Source organism: Prunus avium, chromosome 4, assembly GCF_965620075.1.
Source record: "Prunus avium chromosome 4, drPruAviu1.hap1.1, whole genome shotgun sequence".
In the NCBI taxonomy this organism is placed as follows: Eukaryota; Viridiplantae; Streptophyta; class Magnoliopsida; order Rosales; family Rosaceae; genus Prunus; species Prunus avium.
The window spans coordinates 32,652,670-32,674,806 of record NC_142287.1 but is presented as its reverse complement, the minus strand read 5'-3'; the positions used below and the strand labels follow the sequence as shown (position 1 = coordinate 32,674,806).

General features: G+C 38.7%; 2 protein-coding genes across 2 annotated transcripts; one reads left to right on the top strand and one right to left on the bottom strand.

Annotated features, from left to right (window-relative positions):
* Positions 1-5,590: 5,590 nt before the first annotated feature.
* Positions 5,591-11,585, top strand: LOC110762419 (putative F-box/LRR-repeat protein 23). Its single transcript, XM_088252447.1, has 4 exons — positions 5,591-6,124; positions 6,277-6,877; positions 9,301-9,695; positions 10,775-11,585. The coding sequence occupies exons 1-4, from the start codon at positions 5,763-5,765 to the stop codon at positions 11,388-11,390; spliced, it is 1,974 nt and encodes a 657-aa protein (XP_088108573.1). The 5' UTR covers positions 5,591-5,762; the 3' UTR covers positions 11,391-11,585.
* Positions 11,586-17,935: 6,350 nt separating this feature from the next.
* Positions 17,936-20,419, bottom strand: PID (Protein kinase superfamily protein). Its single transcript, XM_021956694.2, has 2 exons — positions 19,378-20,419; positions 17,936-19,033 (listed from the first exon to the last, which is right to left on the bottom strand). The coding sequence occupies exons 1-2, from the start codon at positions 19,950-19,952 to the stop codon at positions 18,226-18,228; spliced, it is 1,383 nt and encodes a 460-aa protein (XP_021812386.1). The 5' UTR covers positions 19,953-20,419; the 3' UTR covers positions 17,936-18,225.
* Between the last annotated feature and the right edge of the window lie 1,718 nt (positions 20,420-22,137).

Below are 22,137 nucleotides of genomic sequence, written 5' to 3'. Positions count from 1 at the left end.
TACAGTGAAATCAAATACTCCAAAATTTTCTGATGGGTTGATGTCGTGTCATGAAAGAAAAAAAGGAGTCTGATATCTAAGCATGAGAAAGCTTGTACTGATAAAATTGCTAAACTGAAAGAGTCCTTGAAAAAGAAGAAGCAGGTACTACCCCTCTCTCTCTCTTCCGTGAAAAAAAAAAAAAAAAAAGAAAAAAAAAAGAAAGAAGCTTGTACTGATATCTCCATGTATATATATTTGTGCAAACACGTCTCAAAACCACATTTTCTGTTTATAAACTCAGGATGACAGAACTTCAGACGAGGACATCTCGGCTGATGGTTGAATGAACATTCAACTATTTGAGCTCAAGTCTCCAATTACTTTTTCCCCCTAAAAGATGTTACGTTTATTAATACTTGCAATATGATATGGTACATGGTTCTGCCATAGGTGTAAAGTTGAATTTCATATACAGTACCACAATATTACATGCTGCCTGTGCAAAATGCTTAAAATTAGTCACAAATTTTCCTATGTAAAATTTCTAAGCACGCCTCACATAAGCAGTTTAATGAACAGGATTGGCAGGGCGCTTGTTGTGTTCCTACAGATAAAAACATTTCACATCCAGTCATACATATGAAACACAAGCAATTGCATTCTAATCTATTTACAACAACTATATACAAATGACAATACACATGTTGTTTCAAAAGTGTTTTCTTATTATTCTCCCTTAAAACAATTACTATTACCAATGAAAGAACAACATGACGTCTATAAATATGAAGCGAAAACATAGTACTTTCATTATTGTACCCATGTGAAAGTCTACAAATCCCAAAACCTCTTCTAATTTTTATTTCGAAGGAAATCTGTCTTCTTTTTTTTTTTTTTTTTTTGGGGTGGAGGAGGATAAGAAATATAATCTCATCATCAGGCAGTTTTTTCAGAGCATCTCATCCCTGTCCTCGGTAATTCCTTGATAACCATGGAAACAAAATTTGTCATCTAATTCAGAGATTATCCCCAAAATTTGTCCCGAACACTAGCCTATTGGCAGTGAGACTCACAAGTGTATTCCCATAACAGACACAAGTAATGGTTTCAATGTTTCCACAGCACATTTACTTACTCCAATTTCTGTCACAAACTGACAAGGAACACCTGACGGAATAAGCTCCATATGGATACATCAGCAACACTGCACAGCTACCACATTTAACTTGTCCAACCTGATCAGCTGATTTCATAACTATTGCACACTATTGCATAAACGATGACTTGATTTTAAGTCCATTGGCACTTGTGGTTTAGTGCTGAACTATTGCACACTGCATATGGACCTTCGAAATTGCGTAACACATTTTTCAAGAAAAAGAATTGATTGCATGACCCTAATCAACTCAAAAGATCAGGTGTGCATATTTTATATTTCATGTTAGTTTAGATCACACATTATTTTGGGGTCATGCACTGCTTCTTTGAATGAAGTTCAACGCAACTGCAATCTCTCTTTCTCCTTTTCAGTTATTATCAAATTTTGGCAGAACTTGCCCTAGGCGTACAGTATCATCACAAGATTACATGAAGTAAGAAAACCTACAACAATTTTGGAAAAAGCAAAAAGAGGAGTGAATGAGACTGAGAACGTTGTTTACTAGGTACACTAAGTATCTAAGTGAAAGAGGAAGAGAGAAGAACCTTGTAGCACAAAGTTGACTGTTTGACAGCATGAGCATTGAACATGCCTGGCTTCTCATGGATATTTAAGCAGGCGGCGGCAAGAACCACAAATCATTCGAGCTAATTCTGCATCACAATTAGGTAGCTCATCAGGCGAGAACAGAAATAGTATAGCCGAGCGGCTATAGTCGATTTTTTAAAACTTTTTTAAAGAAATAGTATATCCGCACGGCTATACTATGTTTTTTCCAATTTTTTTTTAAAAGAAATTGTATTGTCGCGCAGCTATACTTGTTTTTTCACAATTTTTTTTTTAAAGAGATAGTATGTAAAGTCTTGGCTACTGTTTTTAAAACATTTACAAATATTCCCATTGTAGTCAATTTTAGGGGTGGGCATCAAAACCGGAATACCGAAACCGTGCCAATCTCGTGCCGTCCCATTTGGTGTTGAAGTGTAAACATGATGATACCGTGTCATCCCGTTACTATTTGGCACGACACCGGTTCTAGATTTGTGATCTCGTTTGGTGCCATAACGTACCGAATAGTACCAGGTAAATAATAAATCACATCAGTTCCTCCTCTCCCACGAACATTCAACTCGAGCTTTATTTCCTCCGTCCTTTCCTTCCCTCTATCTATTCTTCTCTTCTCTTCTCCTTTCTCAATCATCGATTTGAAGTCGTAATTCCCAAATCCTCCACCCTCGATCGATCTCATCTTCTTCTCCTCCTCCTCCTCCTCTCTCTCTATTTGTTCTCCGCTCTCTCTCTCTCTCTCTCTCTCTCTCTCTCTCTCTCTCTCTCTCTCTCTGTGTCATTCATATACGAACACGTGTTGCATTTGTTTGATCTTAATTGTTTATTACTTTATAATGTTGCATTTGTTTATAGGAACATGTGTGGATTTATTTTTTGTAGAATATGCAAGTACTGAAGCTGCTGCCACCAGTACAAACACATTAGGTTCATATCCAAAGGGAAAGGGACATGTCAAGTAGCCTTGAATCTTGATTGTTCTGTACTTTTGTTTCTTTTCTTGGTTTGTAATTTAATTTGCAATCATAAACGGTTGTTAAGTTGCTTTCATTTGTATATTGTAAGTGGTAACTATATGTGAGATTTCCATTTCTTGTTTTGTACTTAATTTGGCTTGATTTGTTTTGTAAAAGCCTATGTGAGATTTCCATTTTTTACTTTGTACTTAATTTGACAGGTCTTGAACTTGAACTCTTGATTGATTGTTTGTTTTGTTTGTATTAGGCTTGATTTGTAAAAGCCTATGTGAGATTTGATTTCCATTTCACTTGAACTTTGTAAAACTCTTGAATGATTGTTTGTTTGTATTATGCTTGATTTGTTTTAGGCTTGATTTGTAAAACTTTATCATTTTGCTTTCTGCAAACAGGTTTTTTACGGTATCAAAAATGATACCGAATCATACCGGTCCCGTTTGGGGCCGGTATGGTTCGAATGTTTTTTGAAAACCCCTTATCCGGTCCCGTCCCGTCCCGTCCCGTCCCGTCCCGATGCTTCTATTCCGGATTGACTCTGGGATGACCTCCATCCCGTGTCATCCCGTACTGTGCCCAGACCTACTTGTCATGAGTAAAAGAGAGAATGTATAAAAGAGAAGGTTAGAGGTTGCTAGCATTCCCCGTTGAATTTTCAAGAATTGGAAATGCTTAAGATATGTTTTTAGAATGCAGGCATAAAACCAAGACTTCTAATAGACTTTATAGATCAATTGGGTCTAGGAGACTAGATATTAACATTCTTTTTGCAATTTTTGCAATTTGGCATTTTAATTTTGTGCCTCGTATAAGTTTCAATTACCAACTTGGACAAAATATAGAAGTTAGCATTCACAACACATCTTGAATTTAATGAGTGATCAAATCCAATCTAATCACAAGCACCAAAGGTGTCCTTAAAGATATATGGCTATGAACGTACAACATCTACAACAAACAAGAGTAAGTCAAAAGGCAATAATGGTGACACTTAGGAGCTTTTATATCCTTGTCCTTCCACCACGTGATGGAGAAGTCTTGCCCTTCTTTCACGTTCTTTGCAGCTCTAACCAGGGACGGACTCACAATTTGAAAATGACATGGGCTAAATTCAAGGGCGAAGTTAGGAATATTTGTAGGAGTAGGCTAAATGTTGAAACGAATTCAATGATTGATATATTTTTTTAGACTGTGTTTAATGGATACCTTTTTCTTGTTTGTTACCAAAAAAAATTATAAGCCCTCTTTTTCCAATATATATATTTTCTTTATCATATTTAGAACTTTTTTTCTACTCTACTGACATTTGAAACAGACAAAAATCTTAGAATTATTGATAATATTGTTGAAATATTTGGAAGGGATTGAAGGGAAACAAAGAAAAAAAAAGAAAAGAGGAAAGCTACACATGTACTGGGAAATATTTAGAAGGAATTGAAGTAAAAATAAAATAAAAACACATATCTCATCCCAACACACACATCCTTTTTTTTATTCTATTTCTTTTCTCTCTCTCTCTCTCTCTCTCTCTCTCTCTCTCTCTCTCTCTTTCCGATTGTTTATCATCTCCCCCTCTGTTTTTTTATTCTTTTTCCTTCTTCTTCCTCTCTTCCTTTTTGTTTCTTTCTTTTTCCTCTCTGTTCTTTCTTCTTCCTCTGTTCTTTCTTCTTGTCAGCCGGTTGATTGCCTAGGCTAGAGTACTAATTTAGTCCCCAAAAAAAAAGTTCCCTGGGCTATAGCCCAGGTTAACATGTTCATGGGACCGTCCCTGGCTCTAACTGCAAAGATGATAATAATAGTGATTAATACTTATTGACCCAAAAATTATAAACCATCACCAGTTGCAACTTGCACACCCCGCTGATTTCAATACGGCCCACTACGTACATGGAGAAGATTTTTCATCCTCAGAGGCATGGTGTACTATTGGTATTTTGCTTTGGTAGTCAAAGTCATGAGAATGCATCAATGACGGTACCTACTTGCAAACCTGTAGAAGACGTTCAGATAAATTTTTACATGCTCCTTTACCTACTATATATAAATTAGTTCACTTACTGAGTAGCCATACTACAACAAACAAAGTGAGAAAGCTTGATTTGTATAATGGATATTTTGTATTCAAACTTATTCAAGCCTCTCAATAGTTGAGTTTCGTTAGGGACCGGGTCTACGTCACTTTAGAGGTGGGTTTACTTTCCTTCCCCACCATATGTGACAGCAAACTAACAGAATTCTTCACGGAACTTAACGGTATGGGGTATTTGTGAGCACGGCTGCTAACCTTTGGGACCACTAATGACACAAAAGAACATAAAGGACGCAATTTGATAATTTCGCGAATCTTATGGACATTTTGTGATAAAAACCCTATGAAATAATATAGTAGATGAAGGTTGAAACTGGATTTTCATTGACAAGATTCAAAAGGGGTGTATTTTAATGAAAAAGTTGCTTTGAACATTAGATATTCAGTATGGAAAGTTGCATTATAACAAAGATTCTGGGAAAATATAGGATTTGTGCTTCTAAATTCATTTATACTAACCTCTCCGCATGCGCTTCCGCGTTTGTGAGAGGCATTTTTTTAAAATTTTTAATTTTATTTTAGAATTAAAAAAGATAATAGGTAGTTGTGTGTTCCGTAAAAATATGATCCATTATCTAATTTTTCTTTTCATTTTAATTTTTTTTAATACGAAAAAGTGTGAATTTACCATATTATCCTCATTTAATTAATAATTTTAATTCTTAATGTTTGCATTAACTAATGACATTTTCTGGTATTTTGAATATTTCACCATTCTCTGTCTTTTGCTTTATATAAATAGATGATAGTCTGGGGAGCAAAATAAAATGGTGATCAGACCATTTGATGAAATTGTCGTTTACCTTTTATTTGGTGCCAAAACCAACGAGAAGAACCTTTGAAAAAAAGTCCACGACCTGTGTAACAAAACAAAACAATGTCGACGGTCCGATCGAGGTAGGCCAAGAACCATTTTCCAGAGAATTCATCCCCAAGCCATTTGGAGACTTTCCCGCATAATCCCAGAATTATTCCAGACAACCAAAACCTGATGGGCAAGAAAAGAAACAAGAAAACCCCCCGCTCAAAGGGCAAACCCAAATCCAGAACCCCACCACCCGAAACGCGAAACTGGCTGGACCTTCCACGGGACGTTACCGTTTCGATACTTTCACGACTGAGAGCGATCGATGTTTTGGAGAGCGCGCAGAAGGTGTGCATGGGTTGGCGCAACATCTGCAAAGATCCTCTTATCTGGCGCACCGTCGACATGAGCAATGGTGATTGCGACTTTGGGGCCTACGACTTGGATAAGATGTGCCGCCACGCAGTGGATCGTAGCTGTGGTAATCTGGTCGATATCAATATCGAGCACAACTGCACCGATGATCTCCTTAAGTATATCACCGACAGGTATTCTGTTTAATTTTTTTATTTATTAAAATTGGTAAACTTGGCTTAATAAGTATATCATCGACATGAGGGTTGGAACCTAAGACCACTTGTCTGTAATATATGTATTTCTGTTTGTGTGAGTAAATTTGTCGAAAATTTGTCGAAAATAGGTGCGGTGGTATCAGACGGCTCCGGTTAGTGTATTGCTATTTCACGTCAGTGGGGAGGTTTTATGAAGTGGCTTCAAGACTTGCTCTGTTAGAGGAGCTTAACATCTCTTTGTGCAGATTCTCACCTGAATCACTGCAAGTGCTCGGGAGCTCTTGCCCTCTTTTGAGGTCATTCAAATTGAACCACCGCTGTACAAGTTCAAATTTTGTGGCAGGTGAGAATGATGGCGAAGCACTTGCTATAGCAGGAACGATGCACGGTTTGCGTCACCTTCAACTTGTCCAGAACCAGCTCACCAATGATGGCTTGAGGGAGATTCTTGACTCTTGTCCTCATCTCGAGTCGCTCGATCTGCGCCACTGTTTCAATCTTAATCTGGAGGGAGATTTGGGAAAAAGATGCGCTGAGCAAATTAAACAATTGCGGCTTCCCAATGATTCCATTGATGACTATGAATTTCCTGCTACGCCATATGGTTTTGCTAATTTTTGGGAGTATATTGGCTCTAATGATTGTGAGGATCCTAATAGTTATGATGATCTTAATGATTACGCGTACGAGGCTTATAATGACCGAGGCTTCTCAGATGAGAGTGATTTCTAGGATGATTTTTCCAAAATTCGATTGTCTCACTACCTTGTTCGAATTGGACACCGTCTAGCAGCTCAAATCTTTGATGCAGATGCAGTGGTGTTTAATTTGGAGGGGAGGGGATGGGGAAAGAAAATGAAAAGCTTCATTCATCCAATCCAGGTGAGATCTTGAATTTGTCTAGCAACAGACTATTTCCGGATTGTTTACATTAAGCTTATTGCATAAGGGAATAATGAGGATTATGGAAAGGTGGCTTATTTGCATCTATATATTGTATAAAAATGTGATAGTTGTTAGCATGGTTGGTTTTTACATTGTCCAGTTATCTTTGAGACATGTGGTGTATAAATATTTGAATAATAAGTCCTTTTTCACAATGAGTTTTTTTTTTTTTTTTTTCTGAATAGAAGTGATAGTATAAATTATTTTAATTTAATTTAATTTACGAGGAAGCAAATTTAAACTTGAGTGCAAAAGGCGGGAGGAGAGATACACTGCCCAAACCATATCATTTCTACAAATGACTTATTGTTGAGAGGAGGACTTTGAGTCCTATATCCGTTGGTGCCAAAAAGCCCAACATTCAAAAAGGGAACATTTCAATGAAAAAAATTGTTTTGAATATTAGAAATCAGTTTTGGTAAGGGTTTGAGTGAAGTGGCTTCAAAGCTTACTCTGTTAGAGGAGTTTTAATTTAATCTATAGAAGTGGTTGGTCCCTCTTACCCTCTTTTGAAGTCATTCAAATTGAACGGCGGCTGGTCCAAATACAAAGGCCTAGATTGTCTACCCTATGAGCAGGATGAAGAAGCACTTGCTATAGCCGGAACGATGCGCAGTTTACACCACCTTCAACTTTTCAGGAATCGGCTCACTAATTATGGCTTGAGGAAGATTCTTAAGTCTTGTCCTCATCTTGAGTCACTTGATCTGTGCCAATGTTTCAATCTTGATCTGACGAGAACTTTGGGAGAAAAATGTGCCCAATGAATTAAACAATTGCGGCTTCCCGAAGATTCCATTGATGGCTACAAATTTCTTGATGCAGTAGCCAATGACAACGAATTTCTTTATGGATTAACTAATGTTGGTCGTGACTCTAAGGACTGTGACTGTTCTACTTGTTCTGGCGAATTTGCTTATGATTCTAATGGAAACTACTCTGATGATAGTGATTTCTGTGAAATTGACTAACTTCTTCATGAGAAGAAAGGAGAAGGTATAGTATAGCCGCTAGTTTTCTTACTTGTGGGGATTAGATGGGATACGTACAGCCGCACGGATATACTTCCAAAAATAAAAATAAAACATTCGTATAGCCGCTCGGCTTTACTATTTAAATATTCGGATATATTTAAATCGTATAGCCCGGCGGCTATACTTCAAAATAAATAACAAATAGTATAGCCAGGCGGATATACTTAAAAATAAAAATAAAACAATAGTATAGCCGTTCGGCTATACTATTTAAATATTCAAATATATTCAAAATGCAAAGCTGCGCCGTTAACTTAAAATTAAAAATTAAAAATAGTATAGCCGAGCGGCGATATGATACTTTAAAAAAAATTTAAACAGTATGGCCGAACGGCTATACTATACTTTAAAATATAAAAAACGTATAGCCGGCCGGCTATACCAAAAAATAAATGTTAAAAATTCGTATAGCCGAGCGGCTATACGTAAAATAAAAATTAAAAGTAGTATAGCCGGGCGGCTATACGATACTTTAAAATAAAAAAATAGTATAGCCGCCCGGATATACTATGCTTTAAAATATAAAAACAAGTATAGCCGGCCGGCTATACCAAAAAATAAATGTTAAAAATTAGTATATCCGTGCGGCTATACGATTTAAATATTGTAATATATTTAAAACGTATAGCTGCGCCGCTATACTTAAAAATACTATAACTGAGTGGCGATACGTAAAAAAAAAAAAAAAAAAGGTATAGCCGAGCAGTGCAAACGGGCTAAAAAAATAAATCCAAACGGGCCTTAGTCTAATGCTTGAAGCTTTGTCTTTACTTTAATTTTTCTTTGATGTTGTCTTTACTTTATGAGATGAAGTTGGTCCTGTATGAAGGAAAATAAGATTGTTTCATAAAAATAATTGACTAGTTTAAGGGATTGTTGTGACTTTACTCATTAAGTAATATTAAGAGTAATTTATAAAACGTAATAATCTTTTAATTTGATTTTAGAAGTCGACTAGAAAATTTAAATGATGGAAAATAATAATAATGTCCAACCAAACTATATATTTAATTAGTTTAGATTTGAACTAGCGGTTAGGTCTCGTTTAATGACTAGTATTGGATTGGATTGGATAAATTATATTAATTTAAAATAATTTAGATTAATAACTGGTATAAAAATAAATTAAGGTTAAAGTTGAATTTTCATTTGCAATTAAGGTTCTCATAAAACCACCTAATTAAGCGTATCCTCCATTTAGCCTCCAATCCATCCCCAAATCAAACGCTCCCAACAACAATGGTCTCATCTTCTCGAACCGCTCCAGGCCGGGGCCGGAACTGGGCGGAACTCCCAGACGACGTCACGGCCTCGATACTCTCGCGGCTCGGAGCCATCGAAATCCTGACGAGCGCTCAGATGGTATGCGTGACGTGGCGCAACATCTGCAAGGACCCGCTGACGTGGCGCACCATCGACATGCGCGTTGATCTTGATGATCAGAGGCACATTCATTACGACTTGGAGAAGATGTGCCGCCACGCTGTCGATCGGAGCTCCGGCAATTTGATCGATATCAATGTCGATATCTTCGGCACCGACGAGCTCCTCAAGTACATTACCGACAGGTAATTCAATTTAATTATTTTTGTTAAATGTTTTGGTTTATATATATACATACGAAATGATAATTGCTTTTATATTGGTTGAGTTCAAATTTAGTTGTGTATGTATGTTTGGTTTTGGGGATTTGAAGTTTCAATTAAAAATGGTGTCTTGTTTTTGTATCTTTTAATCCTGCGTAGTCCGGAGTTTGAAGTGCTTAGAAACTCCCTTTTCCTTAGTATTAAAGGTACTCTTAGATATGCTCCATATGTCACCGTTGCCACTCGAAAGTGATTCTGAGGTGAGTAGACTCCCCTATGCCACAACTGTCTATGATGTATTTTACATCATGGAGACACTCTAGGACTGGACTCTCTTCACGTTTGTGTAATGCCTGCCTTTGAAGTCCCTAACTTTGTCCTTGGTTTTGCTGACTTAATGTTCGTGGGTGCGGCATTTCTGGTGATGGAGATTTTAACTCCCCTGAGCCCTTTTCCAAAGTGCTATGATTTAATATCATCAATTCACTTTGAGCCTAATGACACCTTGTTCCCCTCAAGAACTGTGTTGGAGGGTGAGTTCTGGGATTCAATCTTACATGAGAGTTCTTGTGTAATTTACCTAAGCCAAAAGATACGATTTATAGAAGGAAACATCACCGATCCCCTTTCTGGGGTAAGGTAGGAAGCTGCCAGAGAGGAAGCCAAATAGGGCCCTACTTCTGGCCTTCCTAACACCAATCAACTTGTTCACGGTGTGTGCTGTGAGACATGTCATTAGGCAACTTGGCTTAATAGTTTTCTAACTAGACATGCTATGTTGTGCATATCGTTTGCGAGAAAAGGGCTGGTATTTTCTTTGTTTGCTTATTAGTGGCATCCTGCCGCTTGTTTAAGTAATGCCTTCTTTTCCTCCTTTTTGTTCTCTCTGACTTCGTTCAGACTACAAATACAAAAACAGACGCATATGTACATATGCATATGTATGCTGGAACTTCCATTTATTCATGCCAGTGAATTATTATGTTGATGTAGAATTTCCTGAAGTGTATTTTTGTGTCTCTGTATAACTACTAACATATTCATCTTTAACCTTTCAATAGTTCGATGGGAATCAAACGCCTCCGACTTGCCCATTGCTATGACATAACAAATGAGGGACTGAGTGCAGTGGCTTCGAAACTTCCGTTGCTGGAGGACCTTGAAATTTCATATTGTTCGTTCTCACATGAACCTCTAGAAGTGGTTGGGGCCTCTTGCCCTCTTTTGAAATCATTCAAATTTAACAACCGGTGGTATAGATGGCCACGTGAAGAGTCCAATGACGATGCACTTGCTATAGCAGGAACGATGCATGAATTACGCCACCTCCAGCTGCTTGGGAATAAGCTGACAAATGATGGCTTGCGGGCCATTCTTGATCGTTGTCCTCATCTTGAGTCACTTGATCTGCGCCGGTGTTTCAATCTTAAACTGGGAGGAAAGTCAGGAAGAAGATGTGCTGAACGAATTAAAAAGTTGCGGCTTCCTGATGATCCCATCGATAACTCTGAATTGGTTGATACAGATATTGATTACGGATCTAATGACGAAGACAACCCATCCGCATTTCCTGATGTTGATTATATGTTTGATGATGATGAGTATGAGTTCTCATCTGGGAATGATTACGAAGACAATGACATGGATGATTATGATGTTTATCCATGGCTTTTCTGACTTTTGATGCATTGAAGACCTTGTAGCTTCTGAAATCAGGGATCTACCGTTCTTACGAGCCCATTTACGTAATTGGTTCAATTTTTTGCTTTCTTTTTTTTGTTTAGCAGAGCATAATTGATTCAATTAAACGTTTTACTAGGACAGATTACGATTCTTATTGATCATGTGATGAAAAGTTTCTCCTTCAGTTTTTCTTTCCGGAAAACGATTAGAAGTTGCTTTCCATATCCTACAAAACAAAAGCGACCCCAAAAAAGAAAAAAACACCATAAACAAACAAGCAACTTCTAATTATAAATAATTTAAATAGTGCTAACTTCATAATAAATAATCAAAAGTTGTATCTTCATTACAAAGGTGTTCTAAGTAACTGTAATAGTCATTGGGGTTAGGGTTGGGATTAGGGTTGGGATTAGGATTCGAATTGGGTTTGGGGTTGGGGTTGGGATTGGGTTTGGGATTTGGATTCAGATTCAGGTTGGAATTGGGATTTTGTTGTGCGAAATCTAATGACGACCCAACCGTACCCCTCAAGGCAGAAACACCATCAATCTCATAATTATAATTATTAGTATTATCATCACCCGGCCAGACCAAGTAGTGCTCAATTGGATCCCGCGAAGGATGATTAGTTTCCTTAATCACTTCCCCTGTTTTGTCCAAATCATTATCCAACAAACATCCCTCGCCGTCCTTAATGTTGTTACCACCATGAACATGATCATCCATCACATGATCATGATTGCTCTCAAAATTTAGGGTTGTGTTAGCCCAGATGTCCTCAGATTTTGATATTGGTTGTGTCGAGACACACTCTACCTTACCATGTTCCCAATCTTCATTCCAACAAAGTTCCCCACCACCATTGTTGTCACCTTGATAATGATCAAACACACGATGATCACTCTCGAAATTTAGGCTTGGATTATACAAGAAGTCTTCGGACTCCGATATTGGTTGGAAAGAGACACATTCCGATTTACCCTCTTCCAAAATTTTGTCCCAGAAAGATATGTTGTTGTCGCTGCCGTCGTCTTTGTTGTTAAGACGGTCACACTCAAAATTTGGGGTTGAATTAAACAAGAGGTCTTCAGAATTTGCTAGTTGATGAGTCTTATCATATTCCAAAATTCTATCCCAAAAAGTTCTATCATCGTCATTGTTGTTGCCATGATGATCAGTAAAAACACTATGACCACTCTCCAAATTTTGGGTCAAATTATACAAGAACTCTTCGGATTTCAAAATTGGTTGCATCAAGGCACATTGCGCTTTACCGTCCTCCGAATCTTTGCACCAAGAAGATCCATCTCCCCCATTGATGTTACCATGACGAGCATCAAACACATTACGATCACTCTCAAAATTTAGGGTTGAATCATACAAAACATCTTCGGATTTCGATATTGGTTCCATCAGAACACCTTGTGTGTAACCATCTTCCAAAATCTCATCCCAAAACCACCCGTCGTCGTGGCCGCCGCCGCCACCATTGTTGTTTCCAAGATGGTGATCATGTTCACTATCAAGCTTTAGGGTTGAACTAGAACATATGTCTTTATGCCTTGATATTGGTTCCACCCAAACACTATCCTCAAAACTTAGGTTTGATGGTGAGGTCGAGACACATTTTGCCTTACCCTTCTCCAAAACATGTGAACCTTTCATCCTCTTGTTAGTATAGTCCTGAAGAAGCACCAAGTATTTGTCTCTCAACGAAAACATGTCCTTAACTGTTCGACATGATTTCACCTCCTCCGCAAGTTGTCCCTGAACCTCATTATCTTGTTCCTCTCTCTTCCTCTTCTTTTGCGGTTTGACCTTGAAATCAATGGCGTTAGTAGGTGCCTGGTCTGATTGCATGAAGCGGTCGAGGACAGCGTCAAGGGAAGGGTTGTCCGGGAACCAGTAAGGCCTGCCTGCTTCTGAGAGCACAACAATGCCGATTTCTGCTTCGAACTTTTTGCAGAACTCTTTACCCTTGCTAAACAGGCCGCTGCGCCTCTTTGAGAAGCTCACGTACCTTCTGTTTTTATACTGCTTCGCTTCTTTCTGCTCCATTGTTACTTCTGAAGCTTTTCTCTTCATCTTGTTAGTGTGCTTATAGAGAGCTGCTTTAGGTTAACAAAAAAATAAATATTTAGCTTATGAACCATTAATAACTGTGTATATATAGAGTGTGGTGTTGTTAACCTCGTTGCCTTAGGAAGGTTTGGGTGAAAGGCAAACAGGGAAAGTCAATGAGTTTTTCTCTGTGGACTAGGTATATAAATAATTAAATAATTAAATACCCAAAAAAATAAGGAAATAGATTTTAGAAAGTATGGAGGTTGAAGAAAATTAAATATAATACCTGCTTGCCAAAGGAATCCAAGATGGCAAATACCTGTACGTGTGACGTGTCATTCTCAACTAATCCAATCCAATCCAAGTTAAATCCGAAAAGAAACAAAAAAACCTCATCGACTTATCCAATCCAACTGAAACACAAACCAAGTCAAAAACCTATCAACTCGATTGCCCTCATTCAATTCTCTTTCACAATTTGACCTCAAATCAATAATGGCAGCAGAGCAGAGGAGAGCCACAGCTTATAGGCCGTAAGCAACCATGTGCCACAGAGGCAGGCCTATATAAACTGAGAGCCTAAACACTATTAGGGGTATAATAGTCTTTCCATCTAATGTCTCTTACAGGGCACAAGTTACGGTGCATGCTCACCTCACGTGACCCTCTTTTCTTTCCCCCGCAATTCAAAAACGCAGGCAGTGAGTGAAGCTATCGACGCCGTATCGGGCAGAGAGGCTGAGCCACCAACGGGATGGGATTTGTTGCCTTGCCTTTCTTCCTTCCTTCCTTCCTTCTCTATATCAACACCAGTCGTGGGGTCCACTTCCACTCAGACTCACTCAAAGAGTCTGATTGATTGATTGATTGATTGATTGATTGATTGATTGATTGATCTTACGCTATTTCTTTCATCACTCACTCTCCCCCTATTGACTTCTTAGACCTGGATTCGTACGGCAAAGATCTCACATGACACTCCATGTTCTTTACGCCCATTCACCAGCCTCCACGTGATCTTCATGTCGTTCACGTGTATTCCCACACGAAAATGTATATAATTCTTTCGAAAATGTTAACAATAGTTTTCTTACAATAATAATTTGGCGAAGGTATGTGGAACCAAAATTCGAATAATTAAACATAACCCACATCATTTGAGACACAAAAATTTAGTGAACATATGCAATGCCGAAACCATCCTTGGATTAGGGTAGGTGTGTATCCCAATCTAGTGTAATCTTATGAAATAGTGAAATTTAGTGCTAATTTGTTGGAAATTCACTCTACTTACGATGTGTTTACTAATCAGGAATACGAATTCTCATCAAGAATTGAATTCCATCTACGGAGGATTCCTGCATTTACTTCACAACAAGTAATTGAAAAGTAAGTGAGGCTCACACAAAATTAGGAATTGAATTCCTGATTTTGGAGGAATTCAATTCTTGGGTGGGAAGTGGTATTCTAATTTCTAGAGAACTAATTCATTAGGAATTCATATTTTTTACCCATTATAGCCTCACATAATTTTTCAAATTTCAAATTTCAAATTTACCCTCTACTTTAACTTAACAACGGGGACATTTTAGTAATTAGTGTCATTCCTATCTCAATTCCATATGATTTAATAAACAACTTCAATAGGAATCCGGAATTTAATTCTCCTCAATTCAACTCCTCCTCAATTCAATTCCTCCTAATCCAATTATGGATTAGTAAACATGTCATTAGTGAAAATTAGTCCATCTAACTGTAGCATAAATTGATTTACTCCATCCGAGCAGCTTCCAAGAAAACGTTAATGAGTGACTTACATATAAACCAGGGCAAAAATAAATTGATAGCCAACTCATGTACTCTAATTATGCCCTTGATCATATGGTTCATCTCATTACAAATATAAAGAAAAGAAAAGGGAAGGGCATTATATATAAGACAAAATAATGTGATGAAATTATTCCCATCATAATCGCTTTGAAGAAATAGTCATCAACCAAATGAGTCTAGTCCGGTGGAAAGGGACATTGACTTACAGACTAGTAGTCTTAACTTCGAACCCCTATGACACAATGGTAGCATGTGTGAGAAAAAAATCCCTCTCTCCTGTAATTTAGACTATTACTTATACTAAAAAAAATTAATAATAAATAGAATCATCAATCTTTTTCCCAAAAATAAGCACAATAATTTAGTTGCAAGTTCGGTGAAGATGTTCAAGGCTTCAGAGCTGGCCCATAACATTTAATACGTGCTCTGATGTAGCTGGCAATTTTGTTTTCGCAACATCATCTCTCAACTGGCATTTTCTCCCTCTCTTCTCTCTCTCTCTAAAGTGGTCGACAAAACCCTAAATTTTGCTCTTAAACCCAACAAATTCCCTTCATTTATAAATTATTGCATGAGCAACAATAATATGTTGACATTAGTTTGATTATACTACTCGTTAAAACAAATGCCAAAAAGTCAAACTATTTAATATTCCTAGATGACTACCCAGTTGGCCCCTTTTTAAAAAAACATAAAAAACAAGATGTTACATTTGAATTATATATATATAGTTATTCTCTTATTTGGATGTCGTGCCGTGTGAATGTCATTATAAACAGAGAGAAAATTAGGAAGGGAAAGTTCGGATGTCTGCAACTAATTTAACTTTCCAATACTAGTTAATTAGAGGTCACTTCCCAATTCCCATTACCTTTTATGAAATGAAAACCATAACAATCCATCTTTTAGCAAATCATAAAACTACACACCTAGCTAGCTATCACCATCCAATCACTCATTTTTTAATTCGGGTTACTTTTCCAAATCACTCTAATCTCTATTAAATCAAGTTAAAAATTATTTTCTATGTGCCATGTTGTTTTAGGTTCGAGTTTTGATACATGAAAGGTACGTAGTGTGAGTGAGGGGTCATGCATGCTCATGCACTAGAAACCTTGCATGAGATTTGAGGACTTGTCACGTGGCAGGCATGTTGTCGAGCCACGTGGGAGAGTTTCATTGGGTATGTGAAGCATCTGTGGGTATATTTTGTTTTGTTTTGGCTTTTCTATTTTTGTATTTTTTTTCTTTTTGGTGAGTAATTTGTTTGTTTTGGTTTTGGACAAGGAAGGGACAGGAACTTTTAATAGCTGGTAGGGCTGCCTGGTTGGCAGGGGGTCACATGGACAAATCCCATGTGTTGTCAATGGGCTACTGGGCCTATTGGGCTTTCCCTCCCCCACAGGCCCACCAAAACTTCTGTCCAATATTCCATCGGTACGTTCGTACTCCTGCAGCAATCCACACCGTCCGATTCAATACACGTGTATTGATTGGTAAAGTGGATTGCTCGGCTGGTATACCTCTATAATATTACAACCTCGGGAAATGCAATGACTCTTGCGCTTTTTGAGCATTGATTTCCACTAAATTATTTTTGTCCATTGATTTAAAGTTTGAGCCAAATTTAAAAAGAATAAAAATTTAAGGAAGGGCAGACTAATCTGAGCCGTTGATTTTCGAATTGTGACCCCACACCATGCTTATTGTCCGCTAATCTAGTGTCGACGCGGCGCATCTGGCTGCCTCTCTTTAGTTAGTTATTTGCACATATGCCTTTTCTTCTTTTTTGTTTTTGGTTTTTAAGGACAATGTTCGTAGAAACTAGTTTATAATAACTTTTTGTAAACTTCAAGCAAAATTTCCACCAATTTGGAATAATGTTATTCAAATTGTGGAGGAGATAAACTTTACATATAATGGAGTGATGGGACAATTGTATCTATATCGTCCGTTGTGCATATATCTAATCTTCTTTTTCAATGATACGTAAGATGTGAACGAGAATTAAAGACAAAAAGAAGTTATGGTTTTTCGCTATAAACACAATTGTCCCACCACTCGGGGTATGTAAGTTTTTCTCCACCAGACGAAGAGTGGGAGGTGGTGGGAAGTTGTGGTTAGTTTGAAAGTCTAATCCTAGAGTGAAATTATTATATGGCATATGATATGTTTATATTTTAAGTTGAGATGACAGTAGGTCCGGGATGCTCTCTCTTTGTAGTAGGTTTAGGGTGCTTGATGATGGTTTATTTGGTGTATGAATTGATTAAACAAATGTGAAATGCGTGTCATCAGAGAAACAAATGCCAGATGCTTAAACAGAATAATAAACATTTGAATATACATTCACAAAACCTTTCAAGGAGGCAAAATAAACACATGCAATAATAACTTACATCCCATATTCCTTTTTTGTTAATACCATATAGCATGTAGTTTTCTTTCCCTATAAACAAATGAACCGACCTTGGACTTTGCCTTAACCATGGAATTCAAAGCACGCATCCATGTGTGTATGAGAAATCTTTCTCCCATAGAATTTAGATTATCGCTTGTACTCAAAAAGCACGTAGTTTTCTTCAGCTTTTCCTCAACCTTCTCGATAAATTAGTAATAAATAATAATAATAATAATAACGAGAATGAAAAAAGTAAAAAGAAAAGTTTTTCCGAGGTTCAATCATGGATACTAAGCTTTTCAAAATATAGTAATATTTAGGATCCTACTTGCCTTTCTACATCTACTATAGCAACCTACGTGTACATAATGACACCGTAGCAATACAGCTTTTTTCTCATATTCTCAGATATTTACCTATTTATAAGCAAATAATAAAAACAAAAGACAGCTCGAATATACACAACTGTCACCCGTCAGTAACAAAATCTGGTAGGACTGTCTCAACACGTGGCGAACATCTCGCCGTTGCTTCTCAGAAGCACTCGAACGCCGTAGATTGCCTCGTATTTCTATTTTGATCAGTCTTCTTGGCCTGGTAAGACGGCGTCGTGTTTTGCCTTCGTATAAGGCCCGGGATCATCGGCGGCGTGAGGGACCTTACCAACGCCAAGTTGATGCCCTTGAAGAACGGATGCTTCTTGACGTCAGCGGCTCCGCGCTTCGACCCGAGCCGGCGCTCCGGGTTTTTGTTGAGGAACCCGGAAATGAGGTCACGCGCGTGACCTTCGAGCGCGCTGGAGGGCGTGGGGGTCGGGAACGCAAGGGGCTTTTTCACGATGTTGCGCAGGGTGTTCTCGTTCGATGGAGCCGCGAACGGCGTGTGGCCGTAGATCAACTCGTAGAGGAAGATCCCGAAAGCCCACCAGTCAACGGCGTTTCCGTGGGAACTGCCGGAGGCGACTTCCGGTGACACGTACTCGTGGGTACCGACGAAGGAACGTGACCTGGCGGCGACCGGTTCGGCGACGAAAAGCCGGTTCGGGGAGAGGGTCTGGACTTTGCGCGACCGGAAGAGCCAGGTCGAGAGGCAGGAGAATGGGGTGAAGGCTGTGGTTTGCTGCGGGCGGGTGTATGATTGAGTGGATAGGGACCCCGAGTCAGAGTAGGAGTCGGGAGATTCAACGGCTGGGATTGCGTCTGAGCAGAGGGAGAGGTCAAAGTCGGAGAGCATGATGTGACCGTCCGATCTGACCAGCACGTTCTCGGGTTTTAGGTCCCTGTAGATGATTCCCAGCATGTGGAGGTATTCCAAGGCCACCAGAACCTCCGCAGCATAAAACCTGGAAAGTTTTGACGAAATATCCGAGTTAGACCAGGTTGACTCATTCGAGTTGAAACAAAAATTTAGCACCAAATTTTTCGATTCAAAAAACATAAACAAAATCTGGATTGAAGACGACTTTGCAGAGAGATAAAGCAGACAAGATAAGAACATCTCATGATCTCATCTGAGCCTTGTAAGCACAAGAATACAAAAAACCAGAAATTAGAGGCCCTATTTAAATTTGTTTTTATTCGTTTCTCGAAAATAAAAAAAAATCAAGAGAAAAAAATAGAAAATGATGCAATGTCGTAGTATCTGAGAAAAATGGAGGAATATTCAGAAATTTCAAATTGAATGTACCTAGCCGAGCTGGGAGAGAAGCGCTTGTAGGGCTGCTTATGGCGGAGAGAGTGCAAGTCGCCGCCGGAACAGTACTCCATGACGATGCAAGAGAAATGCGAGGCTTCGAACTCGGCGTAGAGCGTAGGCAAGAACGGGTGGTCGAGCATCTTGAGGATTTTTCTCTCCATCTCGGCTCTGTGGACCTTCTTCTTCAGCGCCAGAGCCTCCTTGTCGACGACTTTCATGGCGTAAAAGCACGAGGAAGACGAAGAAGACTCGCGATCCTGATCGGCAGGACTAGAACCGGTGCCTCTGAGGGTGCAGAGGTAGACGGTGCCGATGTCTCCGGCCCCGATGCGGCGGAGGAGGCGGAAGTCGCGGAAAGTGGGGGCGGTTTTCTTGGAGCGAATGGCTGAGTAGGCGAAGTCGGAGGAGCGGTGGGGCTTGAGGCACAAGGTTTCGGTTGCGAAGTCAGCGGCGGTGGTGGTGGCGGCAGCGTCGAAGGAGAGGCGGCTGAAGCTGCTACAGCTCTCGCTGCTCATTGAGCTGTGGCTCGAGTTCACGGCTTCACCGTCCGAGTCACGCTCTAACATCTTACAAAATGAACTCAATTTTCTCGAGAGAGAAATGAAGAAATGAGCTTTTTTATATATCTGTGGAAGAATCAAAGGGACTGTTAGGAGAATCGGATGCAAAGAAAATTGAAAATTCTTGGGGAATTTTTGCGGTGCGGAAAATGAAATTTAATTCAAAGAACTTGGAAAAGGCTTGGTGTTTAGGTCAAAGTTTGAGGCCTGAAGCTTCAATTGGAGCGACGCCATTAATGGAGCTCCAAACTTTTGCAGAGAGAGGGAGAGAGAGAGAGAGTGTGCTTTGAATGCGAATTCTGAACGTAGGAGCAGGCTTTTTCAGGTCGGGCCTCAAAATTAGGGTTTGTACTCACAGGCCAAGCAATGAGAGAGAGAGAGAGAGAGAGAGAGAGAGAGAGAGAGGGAGGTGCACTGTGGCGTGGTAGCTCCCTACGCTACTCAGTTTGTTTTGAGTCTTTGAGAGAGTGAGAGGTTGTTGGAGGTATTTATGCTACGCATTAATGAAGTATGCGGTAAAACTGTAACTTTCTCTGGGGTCCCGGTAAAAATGTCAAGTTGGGCAGGTGCGGGAATGTTGCACGTGGAGTTAGGAAAGTTACCGCGCGTGCGGGTTTCACTGCTGGTGCAGTGCAGGGGAGTAGAGGAAGCTTTTTGCTCTGTATTTGTTGAAGTGACGGAAATGCCCCTGTATGGAATTGTTGACTGCAGCCATCAACTCTTATGATATCTGCGGAATCTTTGATCTGCGTGAGCTGAGTGTTCAGAAGTTTCAGCTGGGGAGATGGAAAAGGGAAATTTAGGCAAAATTTAGGCTGTAAAAGTAGAGATTTTTTATTTAAATCTCACACTACTCTTTGTTCACCCTATATTCTAAGTTCACCTTAATTTCTAATTTAAATTTTCACAATTTCTAAAAAAATTCTACTATCTTCCCAAACTACCCTTAAATACACCCTAAGTTGAAAAAATAAAAAATAAAAGAGTTTTTCTATTTAAACCCCACTATCTTCCTACTACAAACTATAGAAAAAGGCATATATCTAAACTAAATGGTGGGGGAAAAGATGAAGAAGGCCCCTATTTTTTGAGAAGAAGACGAAAGTCTCTGTGCTTGCCGCAAGACATATAAACTCACTAACTATTACAGTATATTGTTATTGTCAATGGAAAGAGATCCTAGAGCAAATAAAGATTTCTAAATTAGACATTAAATGAGGAGATATTTATCTGCATCGTAGACAAGAAAGTGCAACTTACCTCGGCAAGAACGAATTTCACTTACACGAAGGTATAGTAATCATCTACTGTTTACTTTTGAGCATATAAGAAGTCAAGTAAATATAAAATTTTAAATAAAAAATCAGAACAACCAAACAATCAACAAAGGGAAGAGAATATGATCATTACAGCCACACAATTAACAAGCCTTTCCATTAGCTCCCACGCAGATTTTAAAGAGGTAGGCTCCTCAACGTTTTACATCTTTAAAGAGAAGAGTAATCTGACAATAGGATATAGAGGAGTTTTTATTTTTCTAAAACTTAATATGAAGAGTGGTGAGGTGTGTGGGGTGTGTGTATAGATGTACTAGGGTTAATTAGTAAGTTGGATGACCTTTTTTGTCTTTTTACATAATAATAAAACTTACAGCTTAATGATTTAAGTATTTGGGTGAACAAAGAGAAATGCGGGGTTTAAATAGAAAATATTTAAAGGTATTTAAGGATTAGACCCCCAAAAAAAAAAGTATTTAAGGAAAATAAAATGTAGATTAGCACCACGAAGGCGAAGAGTCATGTTCATGCATGCTTATATATAGTATGATTCCAAATTAACTTTCATATGATGTAGAGATACAATCCCAACACGGCACGATGAATAAATATGTCTCCAGTTAAGATCAACTTATTTGACGAATTCAAACGTATACCGATTCATCCAGCTAGAATTCGGATTTGAAATAGCAGGATTGAACATGACACGACACGAATGCTACCCATGCTGAAAACAATGGAGGGGGCAGCACAGGAGAATAGCAATTCATGTACGGAGGAGTGGGCCAAGAAAGGTACCAACTTGAGCTGCTGATCATCCCTTTCAATTTGGCAAGCTTTCAAATCCAAGCACCATATTTTGTGTTGCATATGAGATTCTGTAAACGTGTATCGTTCTTCAGCCTAGTCTTTCG